The sequence below is a fragment of the Melopsittacus undulatus genome, chromosome 2, assembly GCF_012275295.1.
Source record: "Melopsittacus undulatus isolate bMelUnd1 chromosome 2, bMelUnd1.mat.Z, whole genome shotgun sequence".
NCBI lineage: Eukaryota > Metazoa > Chordata > Aves > Psittaciformes > Psittaculidae > Melopsittacus > Melopsittacus undulatus.
This window is the reverse complement of record NC_047528.1, coordinates 89,024,017-89,049,643: the sequence shown is the minus strand read 5'-3', so window position 1 is coordinate 89,049,643 and position 25,627 is coordinate 89,024,017. Positions and strand designations below refer to the sequence as shown.

General features: G+C 36.8%; 1 protein-coding gene across 2 annotated transcripts in view; it reads left to right on the top strand.

The window, feature by feature from the left end:
- Window positions 1–25,627, top strand: part of PKNOX1 (PBX/knotted 1 homeobox 1) — a 42,599-nt gene that overhangs the window by 10,865 nt on the left and 6,107 nt on the right. Inside the window, exons 1-10 of one of the 2 annotated variants that reach the window (XM_031051279.2) lie at window positions 6–114; window positions 432–513; window positions 5,070–5,171; window positions 7,153–7,265; window positions 8,422–8,593; window positions 18,703–18,873; window positions 20,459–20,558; window positions 21,626–21,723; window positions 24,220–24,348; window positions 25,365–25,441. In XM_031051279.2, the coding sequence (XP_030907139.1) occupies window positions 5,121–5,171; window positions 7,153–7,265; window positions 8,422–8,593; window positions 18,703–18,873; window positions 20,459–20,558; window positions 21,626–21,723; window positions 24,220–24,348; window positions 25,365–25,441 (911 nt within the window). In that variant the 5' untranslated portion in view covers window positions 6–114; window positions 432–513; window positions 5,070–5,120. Of the gene's footprint in view, window positions 1–5; window positions 115–431; window positions 514–5,069; window positions 5,172–7,152; window positions 7,266–8,421; window positions 8,594–18,702; window positions 18,874–20,458; window positions 20,559–21,625; window positions 21,724–24,219; window positions 24,349–25,364; window positions 25,442–25,627 lie in introns of those variants that run through there. The other variant, XM_005151704.3, reaches the window with a different exon arrangement.

Sequence of the window (25,627 nt, the reverse complement as noted above, 5' to 3'; positions counted from 1 at the left end):
TGTCTAGTCTAAGCAGACAGACACTGAGCCAGAGACTAAAATATGAAGGTTGAACTACAAGCAAGTTAGCAGTCCAAATACAGCCTTCTGCTAGAGATCTCAGCAAAGACAAAGGTAAATAATGGCGAATGAAATAAGATGAGGGAAAACTTGAATAATAGCATGAGATAGTAGGTGTGATTAGAGATTATTAAAATTAAACACCCCTCCCCCCAAAAAAACCCAAAATCACACACACACAAAAAAAACAAACCCAAAAAACAACCAACCAAAAAAATCGGATTTGCAAAACATGCAAGTAAGCAAACAAAAAAGGCCTGTCAATTTCAATGTGGGAGTAATAAGCCATAATATTTTTCTTTGGTCATAATCAGTCTCAGAAAGTATGTGCTATGTTGTTGTCTCCTGAATATTTCTCTGTTGGTTTCTAGGTTTCTGTTGTTTACTTTGTGCATCAGTGGGATCACTCTACTGGAACAAGATAATGTCATCTTCAACCCACTGAAGGAAAGGGTGAGCTTTCTCACATCCAGTATTTTATCTCCTTTAAAAAAGAAGTGTGCCCTGGAATCAAATATCATTATGTATTTTTATGAAAAGTGAAGAGGGTTCTAGATAACTTTTAATGTGTCAAACAGGCTTGCTGGTTTGATTTTTATTTCTTTTTAACTTTGTATGTGAATATAAGGGTGTATGTTACAGAGCAATGAATGAACAAATAGCTGAATCTGCCAGTTGTTCATTTCTTTCTGAAGGACTTCAAAGGAACATGTATAGGGGAAAATTAGAAGGAAACATTACTTGTTAACAAGTCTGGTAGGTAGTTTCTTCACAACCCTATGACAGTTAGTGGTTAGTTTATACCCTGAGGCATAACTATTTATATCTCTTACAAACATCTGTTGTAGCTTGTATATGTTAAAAATGATATTACTGAACTCCAACAGCTTGGTTTTACCTTATGTTAATGTTACTGGGTGGTCCCTTCACTCTTAATTATGAAGGAGTAAGTAGAGCAAGTGAGGAGTGATGTATGTTAAAGTTATCACTTAGTGTACATGTTTCATCTCACCTTTAATCTCTTCTCTTTGATATTCCTTAACTTGCACAGTCTCCACATCTCTAATTATGATTATTCCTCTTAATTTAGCTTCCTTTCTACTCTGCATTTTACCTTCATACTTATTTTTATTAAAGGCTTGATTTTTTTTCATTTCACTTTTTTTTCCGGAACACAATGCTTTTATGAATTCACTTTTGCCACAGATCTCAGTGGAGTTTCTGATTGCAGTTTGTGCATCAGCTTCCAGTTTACATGACCTTTTAAACATTTCCTTGGGTTTTACTCACACTTTGTTTTCAAAATAAATAGGAGTTAATTCTGTTCTGCATGAAGCAGGCTGGCTCACTTTCTCACCCTTGGGTTATTTTTGTTATTTGTAACTTTGACTGTAACACAAATGCACAGTTTCCCTTCTACTCTCGTTTACTCTTGATTTCTTTAACAAAAAATAATTGGCATTTTTAAAGCTAAGTTGTTCAGAAGTCATGTGTTCTTAGGCTCACTTCAGATACCATAAGCTATATAGTATTGGGTATAGCTGTGCTGGTTAAAGATGGTCCTGCTGTGAGTTGATAATCACCACACATGAGCAGAAATTACCACACTAATAGGTCAGCCAAGAGCAGGGGATGTGTGAGTCCACAGCAGTGTGCTTCAGACAAAGTCAGATGGTTTACATCACAGCCACCTTTAACAGCAGGTTGAACTAGCCTCGCTGACTTTGTGTAAAACGGATCAGAAATTATTCACATGTTTATGAATCACAATTCATAAATTATGCGCAGTGGTAGAGCTGTGGAAGTAATCAGCTCTGCCAGGGTGGCACTGGTAAACATCTGGATGCGATACCAGCTTCATCTAGCATTGTTGCTTGCAGAATGAACATCTGCTCAGGCTGTGTATCTGTTAACTAGAACTGGGTGCTGTAGCCTAAATTAGGTTATAAAAGCCAAATGTGTAAATACCTTCTCAGTTATTTTTGTTACAGTTTAATGTAGTTTGTTTCATACCAGTACTGGGTAATGAGGAGATGTTTCTCTTTAGTGAACCAAAGTAATTCCTCAGTTAATTGCCTCAATTTAAGTATGTGATTAGCTCAATTTGTTCTTCTTGATTTGCAATAGTTGTCTTCACTAAATCTCATCAGTTGTTATCTTGCCTAATAGCTTAATTTTCTACTGTAATTATAAGTCAGAGGTTAAGCTTTTACAGGAAATTAAGGATATACCCATGTAGAATTCTTTTCAGCTGTTCTCCTGGATGACAGTAGGGCAAAAGTCCTTCTTGATTAAATAATCTATGGATCTAGCTTTTTCTTTCTTTGTGTGGCCTGAGGGACGTCCAGATGTGGAATGTCATTTCCTCATGGGAATCTGGAAGGAAGGGTTGATCCAACTTGTCAGGTTCTGCAGCAATTCTTGCAGTGTCCTATTGTCTTCACCAGTTTGTGTGTGTTATCTTTGTTGCTTCCCTCTCTGTTGTTTTTTATGTCACTAATATGATTTCACATCCTTGCTAACTCTTCAAGACATTCTTTCTCTTCCAGGACTGTTTTACCTCTTATTTCCTCACTTGTGACTAAGAACTTAATCTTTCTCCCAGAGCCAAACGGTTTCTTTACCCACATTTTGTAAGGAACTTCTTCATCTTCTAAAAGAATTATTAAATAGTGTTTACTCTTTTTTTGCTGATCCATTCTACTTTTACTTTGAGGGTAGTCTGGTCTGTTCTTTGGATATCACAGTCTGAAATTAAATGTGTGTCTTTTGAGAAGGAAGACAAGCAGCGTTTTGTATGTGCCCATTCATTCTGTTCGTATAGAAAGACACTAATGTGCCAGTTGCAAGCTACCATTTTTTAAAGAAAATAAATGTTTAAATGTAAAACAAATGCTTACAGGACTGATGTTTCAGAATGTACCCCTCTTAAAGTATTTTGAAAGATAAGTCAGCATTTGCCACAAGAAAATGAGATTAATTTAATATTAATGATTCATAACTATATAAAAAAAATCTGAAGTACTGTCAGTGAGTGGATGTGTGTCCTTCCTTTTTTGTGAAGAAATCATGGTTTTCAAGTTTCAAAGAAAGAACTACTGATGTTCTGTAAAGACAAACTAGAACCAGAAAATACTTTCATTAACGCTGTTAGGAAAACTCTGAACACAGTTTTTATTCTTTTACTCAATCGTATTCCTAAGAAAAATATACTCTAGCATAGGAGTCCCCAAACTGTAGCATACCTTTTAGATAGTATTCCACAAGCTACTTAAGATGGTATGTCCATGTTGTCTACAGATAGCACTTGTTCAGCTCTGCAAGCACATGACTCAGTACCAGAACCAAGATCTGTTGTCTGCTCATATTTGTGGTTCCGAAGATGCCTTTTCATGTGTAAAAGGGCATAGTCTCCCAAAGAGTGTCAGCTTCATTTAAGCATGAGTGAGTGAAAGTCAGTAACCTAGTTTTCAGAGGAAGTTATGCTTACGTCATCCTCATAAATTTCTCTCATCTTCAAAGCTAATTAAAAAATTAAAAATCTATGAATGAACAAATAATGATTAGGAATTGCACTATGGGTAGAACTTGATGCACAGTAAGGCTTGAGGCTTGTCCCAAGAAGTTAGGTTTGTCTCTGTGCTTGAAACTGTTAAAGAAGAGGATCCTGAAATTTCTTCTGTTTCCTAAATGAAACATTTACTTGAGACTATTATCTGTGGGGGAAAATATCCAGAAATATAAACATTGCTATTCAAAATGGTCACATACTTTAGTAGTATGCAGTAGTGAGCGAAAGGTTTAAAAATAGTTTTAAAATAGTTTAAAAAAAATGTAATGTTTGAACACATTACAAAGAAAAAAGATTTTGTTTCAGATCTGAAACTGCTAAGAATGCTGAAACTTAGTTCTTCGATACTGACATAAGTGGAAGAGAGCAGAAAACCTGGAATTAATAGTGGGATATAATCTTTTTCAAGATATGAGCTCTGTCTTCTTTTTTAGTATGACTATTTGTTATAGTAGCTAAACATTAGGACTCCTACATGTCAAGGTAAATTGAGTTCTGTTGTAATACTTAATGGTAATAGCTTAATGAGTGATGTGATTTCAGTTGTAGTGGCTGCTAATCTTGCAAGAAAATGAAATGTAAATTAGTAGTATGATGAATAAACTCTGTCAATGTGCTATGCTATTTTTTTTTTTTTTTATCTCTTAATGTCTAACTTGGAAAAGTGTTTAACTCATTTGAGCACCAAACTCTAGCTAATGCTTAGAGGGGTAACATGCATAAATTTACTTGTGCTATAAATCCTATTGAAAATAATATTTCCTGAAATATTAAGTCTATGAAAATGAGACTTGTGAATTCCTAGGTCACTTTTGAAACTATATAATCACATAGGTCCAAGTGTTTAAAAGTTGTTAGATATTGTTCTATTTTTTGTTGAGCTTTAAATGGCTGGTGTCAGAAGCAATTTGAGACTTTGGTTTCTAAAAGTAATTTCAGGCCTTAATTTTAGAATAGGATTTACCTATAAGTAAATAGGGTATTCCTAAATACTTTTTACACTTGGTTCATTGTTTGTAGTCTGTTATTATTTCAATTAAGTAATGCTCAGTGTTTCGTTAGCCTTCTCAAAACACAGCAATGTAAATCTTTGCTCTTTCCTAGATTTTTATGTATTACTTTAGAGTAACGTAGGTAAGTAGCGAAAAAATAAATGTTAAATTTTATTTGAAGTTTGTAAAAGAACCGCAGCCACTTATTAAAAATCTTACGTTAAAATATAAAACTATCCAAGGATCTTTTTGCTGATGAAATGTTGAAGCATTTTCCAATTTGATCCTTGTCCTCCCTCCCCGACACTGAAAAATATTTCAATATTTTCAATATCATTGTCAGACTCGCAGATTTTTGGGGGAGGTGTGCATAAACCTGTAATTTTCATCTTTTATAACTGGATTCTAAGATGTCACTTTTGTAACTGACTTTTTTTTTTTTTAAGAATATTTGTTCATACTTATGATGATTTGACGTAATTAACATATTATTAACCATGATGGCAACACAGACATTAAGTATAGACAACTATCAAGATGGACAACAGGTAGGTGTGGTTTTCTTTCTCTATGAACTAAACATGGTTAGCAAGAAAAAATAAGGTAGGGACTTTTCCGTAATGCCTGCTTTGGCATTCTTTTAAGTATCTCTTCTTGTTTGTGTAACAAGATCTTTGAAGTGATAAGCAGCTATTTAGAACTCTAGATACTTATTAACGGCTTTGCTAATCTTTGCATGACTTCCCTTAAATTGTGAAAGATTGGTTAGATAAGAGGTTTTCTTCTGAATCTGCTCTAGATCACTTGTGTGCTGTAATGTTCCTATTTTTAGGAAAGTCAACTGGGCATCCGTAATACTTTGTAGATGATATTTCAGTGTTATTATGTGTCTGCGGTTACAATAGATGGATGACACTGATGCAGTCATAGACTTGTTGGCCTTGAGCAAGTGAAGGATAAATTTAGTTACCACTTAGACTACACTTAGTTGCCACTTAGACTACACTTAAGCCTATGCAGTTATGCTTAAGGTTAAAAACTGGAAAAGTACTTGAATTAATATTAATGAAGTAATTGATAAAATGGCTAATTAGGAAGCTGGTCTATGGGCTTCCAGTTTCTCACTTATAGCAACAAACAGCTAGTATAATGAAACATACTCTGATACGTCTGGCTATGTTGTTTCTTCATTGTACAACAGGCTGTATATTGCAACTATTTGAATTGCTACATTAAAATACTGTTAACTGGAGACAAGTAATGCAAGAATTCTGGTTTAAAAAATTATCTATGATTGATGGGGAACAGCTTTGCAAGGCAGGCTGCTCTGTTAGGTAGGATATGCTGGCATTTTCTCACTTTCTGATTGCGCTAGGAGGTGGCTTGACATCATCTTTTGGTCCTCAGTTCTATCAGAGTCAGGTTCTCTAGTAGTATCTGGAGGCCAGCCCTCCACTTGGAGGGTTTCTGTGGATTATGTGATATGTAAATTTCATGGGGAAAAAAGGCAGAGGATTGCATTCTGTACATTTGCTTTCTGCAGGTGTCAATTCTGTCTCTCTGTTGGTATCTGTAACACTGTCTGTCCTCTACTTGAGACAGAACTCGCTAGGATTAAAGTAATAAAAAAAAAAGATTGCAAGGAGTTATTTGTAGAGATGCTCCCAGTGCTCCAATAGGACCCTGGGTTGGGGACAGAAACAATGATTTTCACAGGTCAGGTTTCTTTAAGACCTTTTAGTCCAAAAGATACTTAAGGCGAATTAAAATCCATACATTCGAGGCACCTCAAAGACATTACCAGCCATTTACTGCAATTTCTGAGCTACTCTGTAGAAGCTGTGGCTATATTTTTTTTTTCCAGTGGTGGGAGATTGTGTAACTTGTTAAATGGATTTATAGAAGTAGTTACTGCTGTCTTCTCCAGTAGCTTGATATTCCTAAAATAATTGGTAGTTAAAATATGTAAATTTGAGTGGTAAAGGTCAGGGGAGGTTATGCTTCTGAAGACTGGAAAGACACAGAATACACAGACTATTTCAGTTTTTTGTAAGAAAATACGCATTTTAATGGACAAGAGATACTTCAAAATCTCTTCAGTATCCTGATACAGTGTACAGTAAGAAATAAGAAGGAAAGCCGAAGAGTAGAAACTTACCTTTCTGTTGCTGGCATCCTAAAGGATTTTTATGCAGACATCCCCATGATTTTTTTTGGAGCAATGTACTGTAACCTATATTCCAAAGACATTGATTTTGGAGACAACATGCTTTAACAGTTTACTGATTTCTGTCATTCCCATTTTAAAGCTGAGTGCTGAAATTTGAAGTGACCTTTAAACTACCCATCAAAAAGTGTCAAGGATTAAAAGAGGGGTTTTGTTACTGCTGCAACTTTTTGTGCAGCTGCCAAGTCATACCAACCTTCTGGCAATTTAGTAGCCCTTTGCATTGCTATTTTGCTAGAAAACAGTACACTTATTTTACGTCAAGCATGCAGGCTTACTTATAAATTACTCTTTTTCTACAGATGCAAGTAGTAACAGAATTAAAAACTGAACAAGATACTGATGCAGAAGGGGTGAGTCCTGCCCCTGTAGAATCTCAAACTCCAATGGATGCGGACAAGCAGGCCATTTACAGGTAGTAATGGACTTGTGTTCTGTCTTTTGAAACATAATAGAGGATTTTTTTTTTAACTTTTTCGATAAATAACTTAAAGTTAGGGCCTAGCTGTCTCAGTAGTTTGCAGGGAAAGAATGAGATCAAATTAGCTTCACTGTGAGTCTTCAGCCAAGAAAAAACCTTCCCTTTATTGTGGGATTGTTCAATTTCAGCATAGTTTTAAAGGATATTCTAAGGGTGGCTGCCTTTAAAGCACAAGTGAAATTTATCAAGCTACTCAGACTTTTGAACTATGGTCATTATTTGTTATGCTGCAGTTTTTAACCTTTAATGTGAGATTTTGTTTTTATTGTAATTAGGTCAATCTTTATCCTCTTTTCTTTAGGGATAACAATCTATTGCCTGGTAATTAGCTCAAACTGGATTAAATGTTGATGTATAAATACACTAATTTGAGATGTTCCCATGTTAAGTGCTACACTAAGCAGTATGCCTAGTTTTGATGAAGTTAAGTGTTCTCTCACTTTAAGTGCCTTATAAAGACATAAGTATTACCAGTTTGCATGTGAAAAAAAAAAAATCCTAGCCAAAAACCTGAAGCAGAAGGATGTATCCACTCATTCTCAGACTTGTGCTAACAAAATCATCTTCTGCTCTGAGCATGATTTCATAGGAGGCCTCTGAGTACAGTACTAAGAACAGTATCTATGCTATAAAGTTATTTGTGATGTTTAAGTATGGGCCACATTTAACAATAAGTAATTTTTATCAGAGTTTTAAATCTACATTCATTCTAGTTTAAATCCTAATCCTAATTTCTAACCTACTGTATTAATGTATTTCTTGCCACTCAGTTACAGTGAATGAAATATTATGTCATATCTTCTTGGCTTGCGATTGTTCTCTTTATTGGAGTATACCTGTTTTACTGCTTTATTTGCCTCTAGACTGTGTGGTTAAATCAAAATAAATTAAAAAAAAACAAACCAAAAAACCCAAACCCAAACTTTCATCATGTTTTTCTATAACTAGTGGTATTCTTTGCACTCTCTTCCAAGGCTTGTGTTTCTATTTCTTACATGAGTGACTATACATTACATGAGGTAGATCTTTCTTTTCAGTGGGGTACACATAATTGAAAGTATTTATTCATGTATTTTAATTTTTATTTTAGGCACCCACTATTTCCCCTGTTAGCACTATTATTTGAAAAATGTGAACAATCTACACAAGGCTCAGAAGGCACAACTTCTGCTAGTTTTGATGTAGATATTGAAAATTTTGTAAGGAAGCAGGAGAAAGAAGGAAAACCTTTTTTCTGTGAAGATCCAGAAACAGATAATTTGGTAAGTATAAACTTTTTTATTTCTGAAACAATCATTACATTCGCCTCTTCTTCCTAACTTCTGATTTCAACTGGTGCTTATTGTTTCTCCTCAAATTTTTCTTCCTACAGAAGATTCTTCTTTCTGTTAATGCTGAGAAACATCTTATTTTTCTTTTAGGTTGTTCTGACCTCTTCTTTTTCCCCCCTTTTATCCATAAACTTACACTGGGCCCTTCACCATAGATTTCTGTTCTAAACTGGTTGAGGTTAGTGTCTAAGAGACAAAAAGAAACACATGCTTGCCATAGCCAGGTTGCCTCTGCAAATCAATTTTAGAGTGTCAAGTGTATAGACAAACTGATAAAACGTGGGCTAGATAAATGAGCAGTGGGATGGACTGAAGACTGGCTGAACTGCTGGGTTCAAAGGATTGTGGTCAGCAGCATGAAGAGCAGGTTGAAGGCCAGTCATAAGCAGTGTACTTCAGGGGCGGATAGGAAACCAGTAGTGTTTAACATCTTTATTAATGACTTGGATGATAGGACAGTGTGTGCCTTTGGCAATTTTGCAGATGTTGCAAAACTTGGCAGAGTGTCTGATGACTGTGCCATCATTCAGAGGTACTATTGTGGTTTAAGCCTAGCCAGCAACCCAGAACCACACAGCCGTTCTCTCACTCCCTACCTTCCTCCCTCCGCTCCCGGAGGGATGGGGAGGAGAATTAAAAGAATGTAACTCCCATGCGTTAAGATAAGAACAGTCCAGTACCTAAGGTATAACACAAACCACTGCTACTACCACCAATAATAATAATGATAAGGGAAATAACAAGAGAAGAGAATACAACTGCTCACCACCTGCGGACTGATACTCAGCCCAACCTGAGCAGAGATCTAGCCCTTCCAGATAACTGCCCCCGGTTTATATAGTGGGCGTGACATGCTGTGGTATGGAATACCTCTTCAGTTAGTTTGGTCCTGTCTCTGCTTCCTCTCAACTTCCCCTCCTCCCTGGCAGAGCTTGAGTCTCAAAGTCCTTGGTCAGAGTAAACATTACTGAGCAGCAACTAAAAACATCGGTGTTATCAGCATTGTTCCCAGGCTGAAAGTCAAAAACACAGCACTGCACCAGCTACTAAGAAAGGGAAAAATGACTGTTACTGCTGAACCCAGGGCAGGTACTTTGTTTCTTTTGGAGAAATGGGCAAACAGGAACTTACAGAGTTCAACAAAGAGAAACATCAAGTCCTGTACTAGGCAGGAGTAACCCCATGCACTGGTACACTTGGGGGACCATCCATCTGGAAAGCAGTTTTACAGAAAGGGACCTCACTGTCCTGGTGGATGGCCAAGCCAAGTATGAGATAGCAGTACATCCTTCCGGTAAAGAAATTCAACATACTTGGGCTGTGTTAGAAAGAGTTGTCAGCAGGTCTAGGATCATGATCCTTTCTGTCTGCTTTGCACTAGTGAGACACATCTGGAGTGCTGGGATCTGCACTACTGGATATAAGATACACATACTGGAATGAGTCCAGCAAAGGACCAAAAAGATGATTTAGGGGACTAGAGCATCTTTCATGAAGGAAGACAGGCTTAGCAAGCTAAGACTGTTTAGCCTGCAGTAGTGAAGGTTTGGGGAGATAGTGTATCTATATACATAATGAAGAAATAAAGAAATCAAACTGTGTGACTCTTCTCAGTGGCACCCAGTGAAAGGGCAAGAGGAAATGGGCATAAATTGAAATACAGGAAGCTTCATTAAAACATAAAAAACACTTTTACTGTAAGGGTGATTGAATACTGGAGCAGATTGTCCAGACAGTTTATGGAATCTCTATCCTTGGAGACAGTCAAAACCCAACTGGATGTAGCCCTGAGCTACCTGCCCTAATTGACCTTGCTTTAGGTGAGGGGGTGCAGGAAACAGCCTCAGAGCTATTTTGTGGTTTCTGTGAGCCTTCAGAGATTGGTTTCCCAATGCTTTTGGTTGTACACAAAAATTGCCTCAGATCAAGTTTGCTTTGGTTGTAGATGGGTTTGCTGTGTTCAAATAGTCATTCAGACCTGTTGACCCATTTGTGACTTTAGCAGTGACAAAGTGTCTTGGTTTGTGGTATTCACCTTTGGGCTGCATGGCCGTGACTGATTTTACTCAAGATGGATAAGGAAGTGTTTGTTTATGTCTTGTATTCCATGGCTGCTGAGATCAGTACTATCTTAAACTGGAAACACATTGCAAAATCAAATATCTCTGGCATTGAACTCCTGTCCTGTAGTCATATTGTTAGCTATGACTTCCAAATAGATACTAGATACCAAATGAAACTTGAGTGCAGCTTCTCCTTTGCCTGTCCTGAAGGCTCAGGACTCTGAACAGCTGACGCTCAGACAGGGTGTTCATTTTGTCAGGGGCAATAAGAAGAAGATCAGAAGAGTTTCTGTCAAGTTGTGGAATAGCTAGTATGGTCTAAAGCTTGAAATATTGGTGCTTGTGCAGAGAAAACTATAGCTGGGCAGTTTTTTCTGCCATGTGTCACACAAATATATACATTTATTTATATATATTTCAAGTCTCTTTTCAGTAGAGAGGGATGTAATATTGTACACTTCTGTTATATCTTCTGTTCTTGCTGTTCCTCTTTTTTTAACTCTAAAGTCAACCATCCCTTTGAAAGGAGAAGGTAGTACAGACTGCTAATTGGAATGAGCCAGAAGGGTGGAGCAGGTAGGCCTGACAACCAGTTGCTTGTCTCTAATCTGACCCCAGCGGAGTCAAACAAATAAGATGTAAATGCTTGCTTCATAGCAATCATTCAGCTCGGAGCTAAACTAAGGTGAATTGAACATTATAGTACTATAAAGGGACAAATTCAAGTCCTGTCCAAAATGAGTCACAGGCTTGTGTACAAGTAAGGCAGTTGGCCACTAATTCAGTTTTTTGGGGTTTTTTCCTTTTACTTATTTTGGAAATGGCATGTAGAATTCAAGTGCATAGTTTTTGTGATTGATCTTAAACTAATGGCTGAAAAATAGCAAAATATCATTTCAGGCTTCATACTGCCTATAGACTAATTGACTAGACAACACCTTCCACTAGAAATCATGGAGGGTCACAGTTACTGTCTATAGGGCCTCTTATAGCCCTGGCAATTTTGCACCCTCACTTGAAATGTGTTGCAAATTCCAAAGGAATAGTTAATTTTCATCCAGAGAATGACCTAATGTTAATCTGGATGGCACAGGCATTATATCAGTTTCACTAGAAAGGATGTTCATTAAGAGCAGTGTATGGAGTTTCTTCTAACTTGAGTAGTCTTATTAAGCTACAGTGTATATTACTTTGGTGTTAATTGATGGTTTCCTGCATTTGTAGTATAAAGGAGTTTAGCATGGGGAAATAGAAATAGCATTCACCTGAAACTTAATTTTAAGGATATCCATGTATTGGTAAGATTGGCCTGTAAACCAAGTTCCAGTCCTTTTTTGTTATCCAGATGGAGGGGTTCCGTTCCTTCTAGTTAACCACTCCAACTGTGTCAGTTGGTCATCTTGAAGCTGCATGGCAAAGGGTAATGGTCAACACAGAAATAGCATTACTAGGCTTTTTACTTTTGCACCATCTTTCCCAAGTCTGACTTTGTCAAGCACATTGTCAAAATAGGTGTTTGAAGTGAAATGAAAGAAAGCATTTCTATAAATAATGACGGCTTCTGGATTGGGATAGAACTTTGGTATTAGACTGCAGCATATTTAGAAGACTAAGAATTTGTCAGAAGAGATTTGAAGAATTTGGAAAAATGTTGAAAAAATGGCACTTTCTTATGGAAGTTTTTTTCACCTTAGACAAATTTTTAAGGTACTCTGTGAAACAACCTGGATTAAGCATATTTTAGTTTATTTATTGCTATGTTTCTATTGTTTATGTACATTCATATAATGGAATTGGCAATGTTTATGTTCAAAACCAGCAGCACTGAAAACCCCACAAAATTGTGTTATGACATCCCTGAAGTGTGACATTTCAGTTACTGTCTCTTCCTTTGTCTGAGAGGTGTATAATGCCTCTTTTCCTTCCTAGGAAGAGCATATTGCAGAAAAATTCAAAGTTCAGTTCTAGATCTGTTGAAAGAAAACTGAGAAGCTTCAGTGCTAGTTCCTGGAAAGATTTTATCAGCTTGCTCTGAGATGCACGCAGTCTTGACATTCTAGGTATGTCTTTACTTTTAATGCAGATTTGTTTTCCAGTCAGAAGAGGTAGTTGTCTTTGGACTGAAACTCTTCCAGCAGTTTCAGTCCATCCCTAGTAAAAACACAAAGAAAGTGACTTTTCTGTGGTAAACGTTTGTGCTTCAAGAATTGATGGTTACGAACAGAACTTTGAAACTTTTCCCTTCCAGCTTCACTGACTTCTAGGCACACAGGTTAGACTGTTCAGAGGGGTAAAAAGAGAGAGGTACAAGTTACGATTTTGTGCAGTAAATATTTAGTTCTTATAGATATGCATGGCACAGCATGTAATTGGAGCCAGAATTTTCCTCTATTTTGGAATGTCTTCTGTAGGTTTCTTCTGTCTTTCATCAGTTTAGTTCTCTTTTCTGATTCTTGGTTGCTCATGCTGTTTATGTCTCCATTGATCTTCTCTGAACTTGATAGTGCTGATTAGCTGCAAGAATTGCTGCAGATCTCCCCTTTTCAAATTCTAGTCCCTGTGGGAAGGGAAGTGAAAGCCGAAGGTTTCTGCAGAAACCTTCATGTCCTCATGTTGTAGATTTTTAAGGTTTTATTTACTAGTCTGGAAATATACTTTCTTTCCCTGAGCTTTTACTACTTCCATACCTTTTTGGATTGTTATTTTGCATCCAGCTTAGTCCGTATATTAAGCAGCAGTACCAGAAGAGATACGTTGTTAAGAACAAGATCTTGGTTTTTACTATGGTTCTTTCTGGAAGCATGCTCAGCTGTAGCCCCATAACATGGAGTATCATCTGTTGAAGCTCCTTACCCTTTGACATCTTTATCTCATTTTCAGAGGTAAAACAGGTCTTGGAATGAACCAATGAACTAACTTCTCTTTGCTCTCCATTTAGTAACCTTTTGTGCTTAGGACTTAACATGGACAGGTTCCTCCATGTTCATTAAGTTGTTCAGCATGAGTGTTTGCAGGTAACTTTTAGAGCTTTCACAAATTACATTATGTCTGAAGGTATTCAGTACTTAACACTTCTTTACTACTTACTGTTAACCTAGCCACTGCAGAAACAACACAGTGCCTCAGGATGGTTTCTGCCTCTTGTAGAGCTTCTGTTCAGAAGCTCTTTCCATATGTAAGTCCCCACATTCATAGGACCATACAATGATTTCAGGTTGGATTATGAGCTCAAGAGCTGTGGTCCAACCTCCTACACAAGGTAGGGCCAGCTGTGAAGTCAGAGCAGATATCTTATGGCTTTATCAACTCAAGAAGCAATACAAAGCAAGGGGCGTTAAATATACTCTCACCTTCCTATTTGAACAGGACACTACTTTTTTTGAAGACACCTGAGTTTTTTATTTCATGTAGGATAAGGAATTTTGGTTCAGTACCTTCTTCTCAAAGACTATCCTGTTTGAATTTCAGTGGCGACAGGAAAAGTGTTAGTAGTGGTGAAGCCAGCTGATGTGATATGGATATTCTTCACTGAGCAAGCTATGCTTTTACATTTCTGAAAAGCGTTCTTACTATTGTAATGTGCACAACTGTCTCATAAACCTCTAATCATACCTTTCCTAGCAGTGTTTGGTCATAGTTGGGGTCTCAAAGCATAGGAGAGAGGTTATCAAAACAAATGAAAACAGAATACCCCCCTCCCAGAATTCGCGTTCTTCCCTTGAAGACCTAAATTGCCCCAGAAGGATTTGCTCAAGAATGAAGGGGAGTTGTGAATTTGGTGGATTTTTTGGTTTTTGTTTTTGCAAATAAGAGTCATTTGAGTGAGAAGATTTTAGTTGTCAGTATATGAAGATTCTTCCATATATGTTGTCCCCATCTGTATTTGCTATATGCTTGTGTTGTGTGCCCTGAAATTTGTAAAAAATGGTGGGTTTGTAAAAAATGGTGGGTATATGTTTTAGATAAATGAAGGTGGTCTGGGGATTATGACCAAGTGCATAGTGTGTTCTATGCCCTTTGCATCAGGTGCTTGAGGCACTGAAAAGACAGCATTCAGGCACAATCTGAAGCATTTCTAGGGCTAAAGATGTCTCCAAAATTAATACACAATAAATTTATATGAGAATGTGCTCTAGATAGCAGTTTTAGCAAGAACTGGAAGTTTTTATGTAATCTTTTTTCCCTGCTAAGTAGTTTACCATTACCTTTATTTAAATAGAACAGTTCCAACAATTTCCATATATCTTCTGGTTACTTCTGTCTTTGTGCATTTCTGTGGAAATTATGCTCCAGGTTTATTTCTGCAGCTGGCATGGCTGAGTCAGTTGTGTTATAAAAATTCATTGTTCTGTTGTAGATTTGTTCATGGTTGTTGTAGATTTTTAAGGTTTGAAATTTAAGAACATAGGAATCAAATATTACTGCTGCTATGATCTGTCTGGAAACATTTATTTGTATTACCTTCATTCAACAAGAGTGATTTTATCAGGAGTTCTTGGTTTTTTGGGTTTGGGTTTTTATTCCAAGGAAAAACTGAACTTTGCCAACAAACTTAAGGTTTGGTCCACCCATGCTGCAAGAGAGCAGGAGCCATATGGCCGCAATTAGCATAGCTGTAAATGAGTAAATAAGTCCTGGTGACAGGCATGGCATATTTACAAAGTTTTGTTTGCCTTCCTAACCACAGTAGCGCAGCTTCCTGTAAGAGTGGTGTGACTGTGTGTGGCTCTGCAGAAACCTGGGTAGTGTTACTAATTCTTGGTTTATGGTTAGTTTTGACTTTCATTCAATTTTCACTTCAAGTACCAACCGTCAGTCGGAAACTAAATCTAAGCTGAAGAAAGGACTTTTCCTTTGAACAAATGCTGATAAATAAGTAGTATGAATTTGGGTTCTGGTTTAAGAGGGGAGAAAAAAAATCTCCTGACTAAGCAAAGCTAATCACTGATTTGGTCAAATATTCTGTGCCCAAGGGCATCTTTTTTTTGTTACCTCAGTTGAAGCTGAATGTTTAAGGCATTCACTAATGTATGTGCTCTTTGTTGGTCTGCCACACATGAAGAATTTTATAATTTAAGCTTTTTTGTCTTTGAAACACAGGTAAAATATCTTTAAACATAGATGTCCTTTTTGTTTTGTTTTAAAACCTAGTTAAATTTGCAGAGTTTAACTTGGTTATGTTTAAGGTACTTAAACATAGTTTAAACAGTCATCACTGCTGAGGCCTGTTCTAGAAGGCATACCTCAGTGCTAGGCCATTGCACTTAATATGCAGAAGACTTCTGGTGCCATAGGTTGTTATGAGTTACCAGATACTAATTTGGATCATCTGCCTCAAGTCTACAGCTCAGAGTTTTCTGCAGCTGTGCTTTATAAAGATACACAGAGGTTTATTTTATTTTTTGTTTTTACTCCTGAGAAAGAAGAAGAGGATAAGAATTCTTTCAGTTTTTTTAATCACTTTTTTTTTTCTTCCTTTTGTTCAGCCCCAAAGATGTTATGCTAGCCCCCAGCTTTTGGTTACCATGGTAGTGTTAGTAGGCATACAGTAACTGCAGCTGTTTAATACAGGGGGCTCCAGAAATTGAGCCCTTTTGTGCTAAAAGCTGCCACAGAATATGGGGAGTTGTGACTGCCAAGGTAGGTGAGTGGCCTGAGGGTTTTTGGGTGGGATGGCTAGGAAGGGGGAATGTCTCTGCTTCCATCCTCCAGGCAGTCCAGTGCCTTCTTCCCTCCTTCCCTGTTTATTCATAGCAGCCCTTCGGAGAAGGACTTGGGGGTGTTGCTGGATGAGAAAATGAACATGAGCTGGCTTCAGTGTGTGCTCACAGCCCAGAAAGCCAACCGTATCCTGGGTTGCATCAAAAGGAGCGTGACCACCAGGTCAAAGGAGGTGATCCTGACCCCTTGCTCTGCTCTCGTGAGACCTCACATGGAGTATTGTGTGCAGTTCTGGTGTCCTCAACATAAAAAGGACATGGAACTGTTGGAACAAGTCCAGAGGAGGGCCATGAGGATGATCAGGGGACTGGAGCACCTCCCATATGAAGACAGGCTGAGAAAGTTGGGGCTGTTCAGCCTGGAGAAGGGAAGGCTGCATGGAGACCTCATAGCAGCCTTCCAGTATCTGAAGGGGGCCTACAGGGATGCTGGTGAGGGACTATTCATTAGGGACTGTAGTGATAGGGCAAGGGGTAACAGGTTCAAGCTTAAACAGAAGTTTAGATTGGATATAAGGAAGAAATTCTTTACTTTGAGGGTGGTGAGGCATTGGAATGGGTTGCCCAAAGAAGTTGTTCAAGTGGCAGTGTTCAAGGCCAGGTTGGATGAAGCCTTGGGTGACATGGTTTAGTGTGAGGTGTCCCTGCCCATGGCAGGGGGGTTGGAACTTGATTATCTTAAGGTCGTTTCCAACCTTAACTATTCTATGATTCTATGATTTTAACATACAATTGTCTACACTGGGTGAATGCAGTACTACTGGAGTACCTTCTATTGGAAAAAATGGCAAAAAGATCTGTCACAATGAAATCTGAAGTCATCATGGTGGAGAAGGCAGGACACCAAGATGTTTGTTTGCCTTGATCTTCAGGTGCTTTGAACAAAGGCATCTTCATCTCCCAGTTGCCTTCTTTAGTAAGAAGTGTACTAAATGGATTGCTTAGTAAGCTATCATTGGATTTAGTGCTCTGGACATATTTTTCCAAATATCTGGACAAATTTTTCCAAATAATGCTAAAAGCAAGCTCTGCACTGTGTTCAAAATTAAAATCTGCTCAGTTTCATAAAACTGAAGGATATTTTTCTTTGAGATCTAGCATAGCAAGTAAATGTTGGGGATAACATGCTGTATAAAAAATAATTACTTTGCCAATGTGTTATTTACATATTTGAATGTCCTCAGTTTCCTACCGCTTCATGAAAATTTAGACCATCTGGATTTGATTTTAGCTGCTGATCTTCTGCCGTGACCCTTACCATCACCTAAGCTATTTTTATGCAGTATGTAATACCATTAGCTATCCAAGCTTACGAGTATTTTTCTCACAGAAACATTGTAAGTATTCTCATCACGTGCATATCTCCTGTACTTCAATTTTTGTTTAAACATGGATTTGTTACTGGGTTTAGTGCTTTGTATTTAATGGTTTGTATTTCAGAAAGAGTCTCCTTTCTTTAAAGTTTTTACCCCAGAGTTGCTAATCTTTGACGTACAATTGCAAAGAGAACTTCAGAGCTCCAGGACTGAAGAACTGTTTGATTACATGAAACTTTTTGGACAATGTGACAAACTTTAGGACCTCTTTATTCTAATTTTATAGAAAAATAAAAGCTATTGTGCTTTTATTATAGGTGAGATGGTAGCCCTTTTACCCTCCCTAACAATCTGTGTGACAAATTTATGCTAAGTTACAGAAGGGGTCTTTGCTGTGTATCTCAAATTCTTCTGTACGCTTTTGGTTTTCTTGAGTCAGGGTGTAATGTGGAACTGAACCTGGTATTTCTGATATGAAGCTCACGACGATTATTGCTTACCAAGCCTGTTTCAGCCATGCTTTCCGAATAGTCTGTGTGGATGGGATTACTTTCAGTCTTGTGTGGTGTATGACACAGAGCTGTATGACGAGGATAAAGATCACATGGGCTCCATGTACACCTTAACTGTGCTCTGTCTGCCCAATGAGTTACATGTGACAAAGGTTATATTATTGTTGTGTTTTGTTTCCTCTTTATGGTTGTTTACTTATGCAGTGGAAATACGCAGGTTTTGTATGTAAACATGATCCTTTCACATTTCAGGAGCATAATGGTCAGAGCTAGAGAACTCTAGTCAGCACTTAGCAATTAGTAATGCTGCTTTAATTGGATAGTCTTTGTTACTGGAAAGTAGTATTTGCTGAAATCCGCATTAAATATTCTTTTAAATAACAGTTGAGGGTCTTTTCTCTTTTTTTGTTTTTCCAATTCCCTCCCTAGATGGTAAAAGCAATACAGGTTCTACGTATCCATCTGCTTGAGCTAGAAAAGGTTAATGAACTCTGCAAGGATTTCTGTAGTCGTTACATTGCCTGCCTGAAGACAAAAATGAACAGTGAAACTCTATTAAGTGGAGAGCCTGGAAGTCCTTACTCACCTGTGCAATCCCAGGTATGCTTCAAATAGTTATGTGTATTTTTGCTCAGATTTCCTTAGGAAGTTATAACCACACTTCTGTTGCATTAGTTTGCAGAGTTTCAGCTGTCTCTTTGGCTTTCTTAAAATTGGTTATTAGGAGTAGAAAGAGCTGCAATTTTTTTTTTTTGTGTACCCTTGTGTGCCATTGCCTGATGGACAAATTTATTGAAATATGCCAAAGCATGGAGTCACTTTTTTTTAGTCTGTCTTCCTTTTATGATTCCTTTTATGTCAGTTCAGCAAATGGAAATACTCAGAATAGCCTGATTTTCTGTTTTGTTGGAGGAAGTCCAGGAAGCAGGATAAACAAAGAGAAGAAAAAAGATTCCTTGTTAAGAAGGTCTCCTTAAGTCTAGTCTGCTTCATTAAAATGTTGAGGTGACTGATACTTTTTATACACCATCTGTATTCTGGAACAAATAGACAATCTCTGGTGGGTTGTAGTTGCAATATTTGAGATACGTCATTGCATATCACCTGGGGTAATTGTGAAGTTATGAACAGAACCCATTTTTATACATGTGAAGCCCGGTTTATGTATTATTTACATTACCTAAATGCAATAACCAATTGCATCTTTTGTAGTAAATTGGCAACAGTTAATTAACAACAGTTACTACATTATGGTTGATGCTTCTGCTGTTGGAGTCCTGTCATCACAGTGCCTGCTATGTATCTAGTTGTAAGGGATGGCCCTTCTCTGACTTGCTGATGTGTTCGGTGCTATGTATTCTGAAAAGCCTCAGTGATGTAGTCTTCACTGTCTGGACTCTTTACTTAAGTTTTGGTGTCTGTAAGTGTGGAGAGTCTAAAATCAGACAAAAGCAACTTACTTTAAAAGATGATTTTTGTGTGTCTGTTACAGTCTTCCGTAGAGACAGGAGAAACTGAATTTACCATTTGGTAAAAATAGAGATTATTCCATATTAAGGAATAATAAAGGAAGTCCTTGGTCAGACTAAACATTACTGAGCAAGAAATGAAAACATCAGTATTATCAGCATTGTTCCCAGGCTGAAAGTCAAAAACACAGCACTTCACCAGCTACTAAGAAGGAGAAAAATGACTGCTACTGCTGAATCCAGGACAGTGTAACAGTGTGCATAGTCATGGTTGAGTAAGAACTATGTTGAGCAGAATAAAATATATTTGGCAACTTGAATACTTTATACATTATTTTGGAATTGAAGGAATTAAGGTAATAACTAAAATTCTAAAGCTTTGATGCTTGTAATAAAACCACCAAGGGTTCATCTCATCTGTCCCCTTTCCCTTGTACCTTTAGAAACTGTTTATCTTAATATCTGTATACCTAAAATCATTTCTCTCCTAAAATTTCCCCAAGCTAGTTTATGTCTGTTCTAACAGTTGCTTTCTTGAGGGTTTGCAAAGGTAATGGTTCGTGATAATGAGAAACTTAATGTAGGTAATGATAAAACTCTAACGAAAGTCTTTTTTTCTTTGAAGTTAATTCTGTGATTAAACTCAAAATGTTTTTTTAGAGCCAAAATTTTATTTAAAAAAAATGTGCAAACAACTAATTGTTTTATTTTTCTAGCAAATTCCAAGTGCCATTGCAGGCACACTCAGTCCCCAAGGGATTATGGTGCAAGCATCAGCATTGCAGCAGGGAAATGTAACTATGGCAACAGTAGCAGGTATGACACAGTAAGGGAAAATTGGCACCTTGCTCTTAATTTTGTTTCTTTTATAGTTGTTATTAAAAACACACAAATACTTTAAAAATGTGGTTTAACTTCAATACCTGAAAAGTTGTTACATTACACTTAAATGCCTTAATGTTTCTGAATGCTTGTTTAATTTATATGTGTACTAAGTATGCATATGTGGGTGGAGTTTACATATATATATATTAAGAGATCTTTCTATGCAACACTAGTTTTGTTAAAAGGCATTTCAGAAACTGAAGTGGTTTACTCTTTTTTCTTTCTTCTCTTTTTTTTCCCTTTCTTCTTAAAAAAAAATGAATTCTGTTTGACAAAAACATGCATCACCTAAAATACTGCACTTGTTAGCTGTCTCATGTCCTTTGGAATTTGGAACCACACCTACAAGTCTGTGAAATCCTGGATGTCCAAGTTGTTTTGCTGTTGTGTGGAGATAACATTTGAACCAAAATGTTTTATCTAAGCTTAGAAGCAAGATAAAAGAGAAAAACAGAGAAAAACCTTGACTACAAAGGCAACAAAGCAGTGCAGTCTGCTCCTGCAGCATATACTTGGAGAGAGGTTGTCCTGAGATACCATATGTGCTTTGTGGCTTTGGTGTCCAGGACCCTCTATGCATTCACCAACCTTCAGTCACCTTGGTTGATCTGAATATTGAGGTGTCACCTAGCTGACCACTCTAACCACTTGACGCATGTAGGTGTGGTATTGGTGTTGAGGCTTATGTTGGCTGAAGAGTTACCTAAAACAAAACTATGAAGTATTTTATAGCCATAGTCATGGCATTGTCCTTTGAAAATCGATTCAGAATGCCTAAAATGCAGGGAAATAAAATGAAATTTTGTACAGATTTTTGTGCATGGAAAAAAATGTAGTGTAGCAAAGAGCATATCTTACCTGCTTACTAGAAAATAATAGTTGATATATTATCAAAACTGCTGTATTGTCCACAGTACTGGTATGTCTGTGTGTTTAAAGAGAATAACATTTGAAGGGCTCTTACTTACGTGTAATTTTTGTTGCTGTTTTATATTAAGGAGGGACAGTGTATCAGCCAGTCACTGTGGTCACTCCACAAGGTCAAGTGGTGACACAAGCACTGTCACCTGGGACTATTCGGATCCAGAACTCTCAGGTTTGTTTCATGTGCTTTCACAGAATACTATTCTGGATTCAAATAAATCTCACTGTTTTTAAGAGGCTTGTTTTAAATTTAACACACTGTCAGAATGAGCATTGTGTACACACACATAGTAACTAATGTAGAATTAATGCTATCACTCCTGTAGGAATTAAAAGTTTTATAAGGTGGCATAAAGTCCCAAACAGATCTCCCTCACTATGGCAGGTCATCACAGTTCCTACCTGTTAAGTGTTCTTTTTTTACTGATGGCAGTAAAGTGTACATAGATTTAAAAAAAGAAAAAATAAAAGAAAAAAATATTAATAAAAACCCCCAAATCTAACAAAGATCCCCCCAAACTGAACAAAAAAGAAATAAAACCTCTGAATTAAATAGATACTTTTTTCAATTATTAGAGCTTCTCTAATTGTTAATCTAGGTTTGTGGCTGGATAGATTTACTGTGCCGCATAATGGTGCGGTCCTGCTGTTGTCTGAAATTTGGCTGTTTATTATGATGGCAACCACCAGTATTGTGAAACTGTATGTATTTTGGAATTTATTTATGCTTGGAAGCATTTTGCCATAAAACCTTCAAAAATCTCTATGGGAGATCCTTGCATTGTGCTTGTTATATCATATCCTAAAAGATAAGGACCAGCACTTTTTTGGGGAGGCTCTTAAGGGCTGGATCTGGAGTGCTCAAAGAAACAACTAAGGCAAAGGAAACATGAAAACTAAACCATCTTCAGTTACAGAAAACCCTGATAGCTTTCTCTTGGAGCAGGAACTGGTAAATAAGTCTTCCAGGAATCTGGAGTCAGTTAAAAGTGTAAATGAGGAGCTACCATTTCCACAGTATAAAAAATCTGGTGGTGATCACTGATGCAGTGTCTTCTCATCTTCCTTATTCTGACCTTCCAGACAAAAAAGTATGCTTGGAATATCCTTACTTTCTTTACATTGGCGGTAGCATATATGTACTTGTCTATATTCTTCCCTTGAATGCATGCAGTTCTGTCCTCAGATGCCTTTCAGAAAGAGAATTACTATCCTAGACTGAAGGGGTTTTGAAGAAAAATACATTTGATTCCTCTGATGTTAAAAAAAAATAGTGACTGGAAAATAATTCCTATAGCTTATAAATAAAAATGGTTTTGACCTTATATATGTATATATAATATACATGTATATTTATATATGTATAAATATATATATGTATATCTCTGTCTACTTTTGATGTGAGAAGGAATCTCCAAACCCACCTATGGGTTTGAACCTATTTTCCTTGTCACCCATAGGAAACTCTCTTGAAATTCTTTTTTCTCAGTGTTTCAGAATGCTGTGGAGGTAGGGGAAGAGCTATCCTGAGTTCATTGTAAAACCTCCATACACCAGCAGGTTATTTAAAATGTAAAGCATTATTCTGAAAAAAAAAAAAAAGTATGCTCCAAATATATATTTGTTATAATTTGATAGCTTAAGCCATGTTTAAAACTTGTTTCATACAACAGATAGACATAATGACTGGCTTGAAAAAATTGCACTGTATTGTCTGAAGAAACTGGTTTAGATTTATTTCCATTATAATTGTCTGAAATATAATCTCATATACAGTTTATTTACTCTTCTTATCTCTGCATAAGTATTTAAGAGTGTATCTGTCTTATTCAGGTAACTGATATGTAAATGATGTTCCCATAGAAAGTGGAAAAGAAAGTAAAAATAATTAGAAAGAAATAGGACCCTTTAGGAAAATAGTGTGTTGTAAAATGCATTGAGGGTTCTACCATGTGTATTTTCTTGCTCTTTGAGGAGTTAGATGTATTTCTTTAGAACCTTCAGCATCTTAGTTTGTAACTCTAGCATAATAATTAATTTTACTTTAAGTCTTTAATCAGTACTGTTTTACAGCTTGCTTCGTTGTTGGTATTTGCACACAGTCAGTATATTCACAGAATCACAGAATCTCAAGGGTTGGAAGGGACCTCAAAAGATCATCTAGTCCAACCCCCCTGCAAGAGCAGGGTAACCTAGAGTACATCACACAGGAACATTGTGGGTTTGAATTGCTCTTCACATGTGCAAATGACTACATAGGGTGACAAAGCACTTGGATCCCTAGGGTAGTGTAGATAAGTACGGAGGATCATTAACCTGACATGTGTTACCTAGGTGGATTTTATTCTAACTTATAGTAAACCATCATTTGGCATTGTCATAAGATCACGGACATAACCTGATAACAGCTATACTTCTTAAAACAGAAGTTACATGACAAGTGAAAACTGTAGGAATCCGAAATGGCGTTCTTCTTGGATATATTTTAGAATGCTACTATAGGAGAGCTACTATTGTAAGTCTTCCCTAGCAAATAAAATAGCTTTTTATAATCAGCACACATCAAGCTTGATTTCATTCCTTCTATAAATGAGTTATTCATACATTGATACAGAATATTACTATTACTGTGTTAACTGCTTTATTTCTTCTAAAATTGTATGTGCAGCTTCAGTTGCAATTAAACCAAGATCTAGGCATCTTGCATCAAGATGATGGCTCATCAAAAAATAAAAGAGGAGTTCTTCCCAAGCACGCCACAAATGTGATGAGATCTTGGCTTTTTCAGCACATAGGGGTAAGGACTGAACATGATCAGGAGTCACAGGTTTTTATGTAACTCTTTTATGTGGTCTCTTATGATTTTGCTTCGTAAAGAAGGTGGATTTATTCTGGTGTATTTGCGTAATCGCAGTTCAGTTTTCCCTGAAGTCATTTGGAGTAGTTCCACAGTCTAATGTCTGTTGATTTTATTATTGTTCTAATAAGCATGTTACATTTGTACCTCATGATCTTAATAAACATTGTTAAAAAGGATCTTTCTTCATCTCATTATGTTGAGAGCTTAATGATCTCTTTGCCCTGGCTCATGGCACAAGCAAAAATGATTCCCTCTGTGCTTTGTGGTTTGTTTTATTTTTCTGAGGAGAATGTCAAAATTTTTTGCTTTATCTCCTTTCCAACAATTCTTCTTATTTGGATTAAGTGTGCTCTTTATAGTGTGTCTTTCCTTTGCATATCCCTGAAAGGATAAATACATCTCAAGTTATATCACAATGTTTAGCTGAGTGATATTTTGTTTTTTACAAGTATTTTACAACAGACAAATGATACAGGGGAAATGTGTGTACACTTCTTTAATATTACATATGCTCTTCATCTGTTTAGTTCAGAGTAGCTTTATTTAACTAGAAAGTGCGTGTCAGTACTCTCATACGACATGGTCTTTAGACAGCATAACTAATAAGATCTTATCACATGCTGCGTTGCCTGGGGATCATGCTGTTTAATGAAGACTGTCAGCCATAAGAAGCTTTTTATTCTGCATTACACATCAGCAATTTAATGGTATCACTTTCAAGGATAAAATCAGCTTTGTGTAGTAATAAAGTGCTGTTTGTTACATTATCTTCATATATGAAAGTTTGACAGGTTTCTAAAGTTTTGTTTTTAATGAGTCAGGTGTTCTTAATCTAGCAGCTTCAATCAGTTGTAATAAAGGAGTCCTTACTTTTGATGAGGAGATGAAACAAGCTTATGCCTTTTTTCTTTTTTCTTCTGTTTGTTTTTTTGTTTTTGTTTTGTCCTGTTCAGCATCCATATCCAACAGAGGATGAGAAGAAACAGATTGCAGCACAAACAAATCTGACACTACTCCAGGTTAACAACTGGTAAGCACAGAATCTCTTACTTAGCATCTGTCATTGACTCCACATGCTTGCAACATAGAGAAGTAGTTAAGAGTATAACTTGGACATGTGGACTTGAACTTACTGTTGAGCATGTGTTACAAAATACATAAAAATACAGGAATTACGCATATCAATGCGTAACAACACAAGGATATTATTTTATAG